This window comes from Bombyx mori, chromosome 9, assembly GCF_030269925.1.
Source record: "Bombyx mori chromosome 9, ASM3026992v2".
Classification (NCBI taxonomy): domain Eukaryota; kingdom Metazoa; phylum Arthropoda; class Insecta; order Lepidoptera; family Bombycidae; genus Bombyx; species Bombyx mori.
Genome location: NC_085115.1, coordinates 9,229,840 through 9,239,880, shown reverse-complemented (window position 1 = coordinate 9,239,880; position 10,041 = coordinate 9,229,840). Strand labels below are relative to the sequence as shown.

Here is a 10,041-nt window from a genome sequence, read left to right as displayed (position 1 = left end):
GAAATGACGTGTTTGGCGACGTCGACTGCTTTCCATTCTTTCCGCAGGATCGGGAATGTAGTTACCGGCGGCCACGATGAGAGGGTTCTGGTGTCGTGCCGCTTTATCGAAGTGGTGAAGTTGGCACTAACAACCTTTTTAATAACAAATCAGTGTATGCTAAATCAATTAATCGAGGGTAGGCCACACGGTAATGGAACATTTTCACCATCTCGAGTACTTCTTCCAAGGTAGGAACATATTTTGTTGTTGCTTGGACGAGCTCACTGCCGACCTGGTGTTAAACTGTAACCGGAACCGATAGGCATGGACATCGTAAAATCTATCTTGAGACACGAGTATTAAGTCTCAGTTTTGTCGTACAATGACGGCCACGCCCTTAAAACCGAAACGCATTACTGCTTCAAGGCAGAAATAGGCGTGGTGGTGGTACCTACCCGTGCGGGCTAGCAAGACGCCCTAAACGAGTATTTCAAGTAAATAGACAATATCTTTTTTTTTTTGCTTAGATGTGTGGACGAGCTCACAGCCCACCTGGTGTTAAGTGGTTCAAATCAAATCAAATCAAATCAAAAAATTTTTATTCAACATAAATGAAAGTACATACTTGTTGAACGTCAAAAGAACTACCGCCAATTCACAAGAACTAGCCTCCGTCCTGAGAAGAATTGGCAAGAAACTCAGCGGGCATGTTTTTTTTTTTTTTTTTAATAAATTATTATTTATTAATTTTGTAATATTACATATTTTTTTTTAAATATGAGTTTTTTACAATGAGTATTATAACGTAACAATTACTACAATATTGAAATGCCCGGAGCGAGCAACTCATTCCCACTTTGTGCAATCTTCTAGATAATCATTGACTTTATAGTAAGCTTTATTGCACAGATGTTCTTTAACAGTTTTCTTAAACCTATGTATATGTAGGTTCTGAACATCTTGTGGGATTTTGTTGTACAGGCGCACAGACAAACACCCGAATGAATTTCGTATCTTATGTAACCTACTCATCGGCACAACAAGCTTGTTTGTTCCTAGTATTTCTATTATGTATGTCCGACATCTTAGGAAACTCCTCAATATGTTTACGAACATACATCAAATTTTCAAAAATGTACTGGGATGGCATAGTGAGAACTTTAATTTCTTTAAATTTTTCGCTCAGGGATTCCCTTGAGTGCATGTTATAAATAGCGCGTATAGCTCTTTTCTGCAGAATAAATATCGTTTCTACATCGGCCGCATTGCCCCATAGCAAAATGCCATAGGACATGACACTGTGGAAGTAACTAAAGTAAACTAAACGAGCCGTGTCCGCGTTTGTTAACATTCTAATTTTTTTTACTGCGTATGCTGCAGAGCTGAGCTTACTCGCCAATTTATGAATATGAGGTCCCCATTGCAGTTTGGAGTCCACTGTTATACCAAGAAATACGGTTGACTCAACAAGCTCCAATGATTCCTCAGAAACAATTACATCACTATCCACTTGTCTCACATTTAAAGATGGTTTAATACATTTTAAAGTAAATTTAATACATTTAGTTTTCTTACTATTCAATAATAGGTTATTGATACGGAACCAATGAACCACACACGAAATCGCATCATTCACTTCGTCATAGACTTGTAATTGTCGTTTAATTTTAAATAATAAAGATGTATCATCTGCGAATAATACGACCTCGTGTCGGGATTCAATAAAACTAGGTAAATCGTTTATATATATTAGAAATAAAAAAGGACCCAAAATGGAACCCTGAGGTACACCCATTTTCAACAAGGTACCTGAAGATCTATTACCTTTCACATCTACTGTTTGTATCCGTCCTGATAAATAGGAAGTAATAAGTTCCAATGCACCATCCCTAATACCATAGTGATGTAGTTTCCTCACCAATGTTTCATGTTCAACACAGTCAAATGCTTTGGATAAGTCACAGAAAATTCCAAGACAATCATGTGATTCCTCCCAAGATTTAAAAATATTTTTGACTAGATAAGCACCTGCATCAGTTGTAGAGCGACCCCTGGTAAACCCGAATTGTTTATTATGAAGCAGGTTATTTGAATTAAAATGTTCTAAAAGTTGTGTCAAAATTATTTTTTCAAAGATTTTACTCAACGTAGGGAGTACTGAAATAGGTCTATAGTTAGAGGGGTCATCAGTACTACCAGATTTAAAAAGAGGAATCACTTTACTATGTTTCATTAAGTCAGGAAATACACCACACCTAATACAATCATTAAAAATACTAGCAAGATGAGGAGCAATAATGTCTATTACAGACTTCAAAACCTTTACTGATATTCCCCACAAGTCAGCTGTATTTTTTACATTAAGGCTATTAAAACTTTTTATTATATTGCTTGAATTAATTTCCTTAAATTTAAAAATTTCATTACATTTGTTGACATGTTTATGCAATAATATTTCAGCTGCTGTGGGGGATGAATTTAGAGAAGTGGTAGTTGAAACTGGAATGTCAGAGAAAAACTTTTCAAAAGCATTAGCCACATCTTTATGACTAGTTACCAATTTATCATCTATTTTTAATGAGAATTCTTGGTGTCTATTTCTGACTTTTCCACTTTCTCTACCAATGATGTTCCAAGTCATCTTTATCTTGTCAGGGGCATTTTTTATTAAATCACTTAAATGTAAAGATTTTGCCGCTAAACAAACCGGTTACCGGAGCTTATAGACATCTACAACGTAAATGCGCCACCCACCTTGAGATATAAGTTCTAAGGTCTCAGTATAGTTACAACGGCTGCCCCACGTAATTACGCATGTAATTACGCAAATTATAATTTTGCGGGCTTGATTTTTATTACACGATGTTAAGAGGCATTCTCACTGTGATGTCAACTATGCTTAATACCGGCTGTGGAACTTCCTAAGTACGCTAAAACATATTCCAATTATGTTCCTAATTATTAGGACACAAGAATATTTCCTTTCATAGTGTTTCCAAAATGATAGAAATTACGATACTAATAATTTTGTGTGTAGGTGGTGATAAATGAGGCACAGTAATTGCTGTCAAGTAGGTATCGATAGATTCAATCGCAGATTTGGCTAACCGATATGTTGTGGCTCTAACAGTGATTTTAGTTTAGTTTTGAACTATACTATGTCTCCGCGCAACCTGAGCGATGCAAGTCATTTTTGTGAGGAAAATTCAAATGAAATTACAACTGCAGCTCTAAATATAGCGCTGCATAATTTTAAATGGCGTATTTTAACATACGTTTTCTTCAACGCTACGTTTCTGTGTAATTTGAATATTTTTTTGAAGACATACAATAAAGGCGTGGTTGTTGGAAACGGTTTGGTGGAACCTCGTATTGATGGAAAGATTCAACAATTAGTGTTATTCTGCGATGACATCGTAGGAATCACGCTTGCGCTTAATTCACTGCCGAATCAATTCGATGAGACAGGAAAAGTTATCGTTATCTGTCAATCGCCAATATCATGGAAATGCAGTGCGGAAGAAGCCATGCGAAGTTTTTGGTCCGTTAAAATAACCAACGTGGTCTTTTTGAAAAAAGATGTTTTCGTCATGGCCTATACCTATATGCCCGTATATAATGAACAATGTGAAATAAGTGATCCCATACCGCTATTTGGTCTAAAACCGTGTATTATTAATGCAACAAAATGTGGCGTATTTGACAAGAAATTGGACAACTTGAATAAATGTAAAATTGTAGTATCGACCTTAATACGAAGACCCTTCATGATCATTAACAATGGAATACCCGAAGGAGCTGACGGTGACTTATTACTCTTGATTATGGAAAGACTAAACGCTACACTTGAAGTAATCATTCCTGGTGATCACAATTATTGGGGCAAGCTAGATTCAAATGGAACATGGTCGGGTTCTCTCGGAGATGTTTACTATGGTGCAGCTGATATTTCTATGACTTCTGCTGCCTTAACAGCATCTATAATTTCCTATTTTAAAATTTCAATACCTTACCGTTCAACAAATGTTGTCTGGATTTCACATCCACCGAAAGCATTATCGCCTGCGTTGAAATTACTGCACCCATTTAAACCATCAACACAAATAGCACTTGGTATTATCTTTTTTATTGTAATCGCATGCGTTTTGTTTGTAAGTAGCAAAAAGATGTGGTTGCTGTGTTGCCGCAGAGTAAGAACAACAAAAAAGAAAACGTCTCTCCTTTTTAATACTTGGATGATATGTATAGGCGTACCAATCGCCCATCTACCTTCAACGTCTACTTTTCTTTCCTTAATTGTTCTCTGGATCTGGTATTGTTTTCTGATTAGAACATTTTATCAAGTGTGGCTTATAAACTCACTACAAGGGAAGTTTTATCTTGATGGTTTTGAAAAGATAGATGAGGCTATCGAAGCTGGATATGATATTGGAGGAGGAATTTTTTTAAAAGAATATTTCGTTGACTATCCTTATATTTACAATAATTGGAAAGAAACTGTCTCACTTAATGTAACTCTTCATGAAATATCAGAAGGCTCGAACTTTATTGCAGCCACGATATACGACTTAGCTAAATCCTTAACGAATTTTGAAAAGATAAACGTTCATTTTTTAGCGGAGAAAGTTGTTGTCAGTCCCTCTGTATTATTTTTCAACAAAAATTCCCCTCTAGTGGCGCCGATCAATGAGCTATTGCAACAACTAACCGAATCTGGATTTGTAGAAAAGATTTCTAGAAATTACTTTACTCATAATGTGGTGAAAAATCCCACACAGATAAGGGAACCGATCGATATAGAGAATTATACGGGGTGTTATATGGTATTGCTGGGCGGCTGGATTATATCGATTCTTTGTTGTATGGCTGAAATTTGTTTTAGAAAAATTTTCAATAAATTCTGATATACGTGTGTAATGTACGTATTTTATTTATAATTAGTGCTACTGAATTATTTATTAGTGTTTTTTTATAATAAAAATCTGTAAGTATCGACTGAATGCTGTGTTCTCTTCGATTAAAAGTCAGATAAGAAGTGCATTAAGGCAACTACACTAATAACAGTAATAAAATAAACCAATACGAATGTTGATTTTATGTCGATACTTGCTTTTTTAATATTTATTCATTAACTGTCAATGACGGTGGCATTCTTGAAACAGAAATGGAAACAAAAACTGTAAAGTATGAAAATTTCACTGAAATGTTTTTGAAAGATGATGACGCTGTGATAAATCGCATGGCGATTTTAGCAGCCAAAATTGCATACTTCAATTTCGAATGGCGTTATGTTACCCTTGTGTTATTTACCACGGTTCAGACTGCGGCGATAAGTTCATTTGTAACAAACTACAATAAAACTGTGGCCCTCAATACAGGCCAATTTAAACTGCATTATCGTCGCCACATACAGCAATTCGTAATTTTCAGCGACGATTTTTCAGATATATCCAACATACTGAATATGCTTGTCACATCCAAATATAATTCTAACGGTAAGATTATAATTATTTGTGCTCAAGATAAATGTGACGAAGAACAAGTGTTTAAAACCTTGATGAAATCAGTTATGATTAACGTAATATACTTGAAACCGTCAATTGTATATCGCGAAGAACCTTCGGTATACTGGTATAGAATAGTTCGTCCGAGAAAATGTTTCAGCAGTAAACCTGAAAGGTTGGACGTCAATATAAATTGTGAAAACAATGCGTGCTTCAAGAATCTTTTTCCAGAAAAGTTATCAAATTTTTACGGATGCTCGTTATTCATTGCAACTTTTCAACAACCTCCGTTTATGTACCTTGAAAACGACACAAACAAAATATCGGGTAAAGATGGAAATCTAGCGAAACTTATTGCTGACGTCTTAAATGCTTCGCTTGTCATCAGGGTACCAAAAGAACACGAGTGGGGACAATATAAGAATAAAAACTGGACAGGGTGTTTGGGTGAAATCTTTAAAACTCGAGTTCATTTTGCTATGTGCAATGCTCCCCTAACATCAAACCTTTATGGCAATTTTCAAGTTTCTTATCCATATTATTATATGGAGGTTGTTTGGACTGCGAAAGTACCGCCTCTAGTACCCTCCTGGCAAAAAATATTGCAACCTTTTAATCTTCCCCTAAAATTGACTATACTGTCCCTTTTTCTTGGTATAATTTTGTTGAATATGCTTCGGAAAACAATTTTTTTTAATAATATAAGGCGCGTTTGTAATATAACGCCGCCTAAACGTAATTCTCTCTTTTACGCATGGCTTTTGTTTCTTGGATTACCTTTAGAGAAATTCTCATCCAGAAAACATTTTAAAATCATCATTTTGGCTTGGATTTGGTTTAGCTTTGTTATACGATGTGCATACCAGGTTACTCTCGTCACTAGTTTGAAAAGCATAACCTATAATTATAACTTGCGTTATGATAGCGACATATTGAAGTACCCATTTGGAGGAATGTCATCAATAAGAGATTACTTCATCGAAGACAAAGATTTCTATGAAAATTGGACTTCGGTAGACATGCAAAAGGCTTACAAACTTTTAGATGAAATAATGGAAGAGAAAACTGATTTTGTGCTAGCTTTAAATAAAGATACAATATTACATCATGCTGCTGAACATATTGGATCAAAACGGATACAAGTTATTGATAATTGCATTGTAAACAGTCCGATAGTATTGTATTTTAGAAAACATTCGCCGATGACAGATCCAATAGCCAAGATAATGAACGCAGCATTAGAGTGTGGCTTCATTCAATATTCGTATCAGACGAACTGGAAGCGTCAAAAACACCTTTTGAATTCTCACTATGCCTACAATCTACAACCTCTGACACTGGATAATTTTAGTGGTTGTTTTTTTTTATTGATTATCGGATACGGAATATCAATATTATATTTCGTTCTAGAGGTGGTATGTCACAAAATTGACAAAACAAATCAGAGGATTGATCTTCGAGTTGATCAAGAATGAATTGATACAGATGTTTTAAATTCCAATCTGATTGCTTAAATGTTCGCATTCAGGTTCATCCTGAGAACAGGTTAGTAGTACTATTGTATTGTCATCTGTATCATATAACCCACCTCTTCATACCGATTCGACAATAGTTACTATGCTATAACCGTCCTACCCTTCGAAATAGAATACATTATAAACATAAATTTTAACAGAAATTGTAACTCACAGTATTTCCTTCAAATATAAGTAAAGAGGGAAACAAAGCAATATAGTCCTTTAGTATTCACGTACCTGGTGTACATAGGCAATAATTAGCTCTTCATTTACAGTGCCTATTCACCTACTACGATTTGTTCCACACGACAACACTATTTTTGCAATGCTCAGCCTTACTATATGTTTTATAATAATGGTTCTACGAAAGCAAGTAACTTAGTGCATCGTTGGTTTTCCTCACATCACAAGTTTGAAGCAAAATGTCACTATGCCTACACAATAAATAAAGTATTTGTAAATAAACCGATTCATTAATTTCCCTCCAACTGTTTCGAATACATTTTTAAGGTTACTTATTTTTGGTACCCCTTTCTTTAACTACGTAAAATATAAGTTTGTAATAAAAGAAGTCTTTGTTTGTTTGTTGATTAAACAAAAAGAACATGCGATCCTTTCTGAATCGATACAGCATCACAGCCAAACTAGGCAGTGTTTCACTAGCTGTTAATATTAATTCAGCTTAAAAAGTCAACATTTCCATGTATTCATTACCAAAACCGCGACACGAATATAACTTCACTGATCTTCACCTTAGGCTGCATAAGTACTAAACGGACGCAATCACCCAACTTCCAGCGTGCGTGACAGCTTAACGTGGATAAGTATAAAACTTTGTTAATCTGTTCTAAGCTTCTTTAGTTTCGATACGTGGTAAGTTTCTGTTAAATCGAAATAGTTTTACAGACTCAATTCATACTTGAACTGATTGGAATGTAGTTGAAGCCTTGAAGTAGATTTATCGTTCATAAATGTAAAAATACTTAATTAATGAAGGAAAATGGCCTATAATTTTTTTTATTTTTTTTTATTGCCTAGATGTGTGGACGAGCTCACCGCCCGCCCACCTGGTGTTAAGTGGTTACTGGAACCCATAGACATCTACAACGTAAATGCGCCACACACCTTGAGATATAAGTTCTAAGGTCTCAGTATAGTTACAACGGCTGCCCCACCCTTCAAACCGAAACGCATTACTGCTTCACGGCAGAAATAGGCGGGGCGGTGGTACCTACCCGTGTGGACTCACAAGAGGTCCTACCACCAGTAAAATAAAACTAGATAATACATAATTTGCAGAGTCGTAAAAACACATAATTATAATTCCACATAAATAGGTAAAAAAATATTACATTATATTATAGTATCGACACTCTTACATTGACACATTAAATGTCTAAAGCATTTTCTATGAGTCGACCAAGGGTAATACAGAAAAGCATGTAGTACTAGGTGCATTGGTTGAATAATTAAAATTAAAATAAAAAATTTGATGTTTTAGTATTGTGTTATACAATATACTAATTATGCTTCTTTAAGCGAACAGATATTGGCAAAGCGAAAAGAATTCTTCTTTTAAATGTGCTCTACGAGTATGAATGGTTGAGTTCACGTTCCCTCCGGTGTTTCGTGATTACCTGAACACATACTAGCAACGTTAATGCCGCTACCCACCTTGAGACTTGATGTCAAAGTTTCAATTGATGTATAGCCCTTCAATATCAGAAACAAGTAGGATGGCGGTACCTCCTGACGCGGATTCACAATAACCCCACTACGAGTGCTTACGTGAATTCATAGATAAAAAAAAATCGTGAGCTATTTCAAGTAGCAATTACCTGATTTAAAAAAAAAACTGTTTAAGGCCAATAGACACTAGAGCGACAGCACACTTACTATCCTGAAAAATAACACCTAATTCAATAGTAATTAATAGCTAATATGAATGATCCCGCGGTCTACATCTAGTTTACATAATATCTGAAGACGACAAATTACAATTTTGTAAATCAAATGTTTATGAATGAGGGATAACTGATGGCTCGCAGGCCTTTCCAGTTTCACCAGGGTAGGTGGGCGAGAAAAGGCTCAGCCAGGACGGGTGGGATTTGCTAACAACTGCCCGAGCGGCACCAAGGAGACCTAAAAACTCAAGAGGAGCTGCTTCGCGTATGAATCTACTACCAGATCGGAATCACGACCCGCTGAGAAGATTCGGCGAGAAACTCAGCGGGCTGATACATGAATTAGGTTGCACGGTAACACGTAAATCAAATATACAAATTGAAATGTGCCAAAACAAATTAACGACACTATCAAGTAACATTAAATGTAAGATTGAATATCATTACACATTTGTGACAATATTATGTAACTCGAATATAAATTTTAATTGAGGTAAGTACTTAAAACTTTGTTGATGGACATGTACGATAAGGTAGATTGTATTCAACATATTAATATACTAGCGGCCCGCTTCGGCTCCGTTCGGGTCCTTAACAAAAATTTATATTAAAATATTTTTTTACACCTTGGGTTACATTATCGGAGTTTTAGTAAGGATCCCTAATTTTTTTTCCAAAAATATTATAGCTTAAGTCACTCGGGAATAGTGTAGCTTCCAAACAGTGAAAGAATTTTTCAAATCGTTTCTGTAGTTTCGGAGCCTATTCAATACAAACAAACAAACAAAATAATCCTCTTTATAATATTAAGTATAAATATAGATAGATAGATAGATATATATATATAGATTATCATAAACATAAACATATTATCATGGGGAAACATCTTAGGGAAGTGCGATAAGATTTAATAGTAAATGTAATAGAAAGCTAGCTATGAAGCACTCCCTATTGTTTTTCTGTACTAAAACTAGTGGGTAGGCAGTATTGCCAGTTCGAATATGTAGGTACCACCTGCCTATTTATGCCGCAAAGCACTTACACTGTCCAGTTTAAATTGTGCGACAAGCTTATAGAGTGACCTCATTAGCTTTGAAGTAACGATATCGGCTCGTTTACAACAACTATTGTTTA

General features: G+C 35.4%; 2 protein-coding genes across 2 annotated transcripts; both read left to right on the top strand.

Annotated features, from left to right (window-relative positions):
- Positions 1-3,213: 3,213 nt before the first annotated feature.
- Positions 3,214-4,895, top strand: LOC101735593 (uncharacterized). The gene has a single exon (XM_004924000.4). The coding sequence runs from the start codon at positions 3,510-3,512 to the stop codon at positions 4,884-4,886; it is 1,377 nt and encodes a 458-aa protein (XP_004924057.3). The 5' UTR covers positions 3,214-3,509; the 3' UTR covers positions 4,887-4,895.
- Positions 4,896-4,904: 9 nt separating this feature from the next.
- Positions 4,905-7,717, top strand: LOC101735733 (uncharacterized). Its single transcript, XM_021346546.3, has one exon. It carries the CDS (start codon positions 5,147-5,149, stop codon positions 6,959-6,961), a length of 1,815 nt encoding a protein of 604 aa, XP_021202221.2. The 5' UTR covers positions 4,905-5,146; the 3' UTR covers positions 6,962-7,717.
- The last annotated feature ends 2,324 nt before the right edge of the window (positions 7,718-10,041 follow it).

Excerpts from the sequence above, each read along its gene's own strand:
- LOC101735733 (XM_021346546.3), top strand. The coding sequence starts at position 5,147 with ATGGAAACAAAAACTGTAAAGTATGAAAATTTCACTGAAATGTTTTTG.
- LOC101735593 (XM_004924000.4), top strand. The coding sequence starts at position 3,510 with ATGCGAAGTTTTTGGTCCGTTAAAATAACCAACGTGGTCTTTTTGAAA.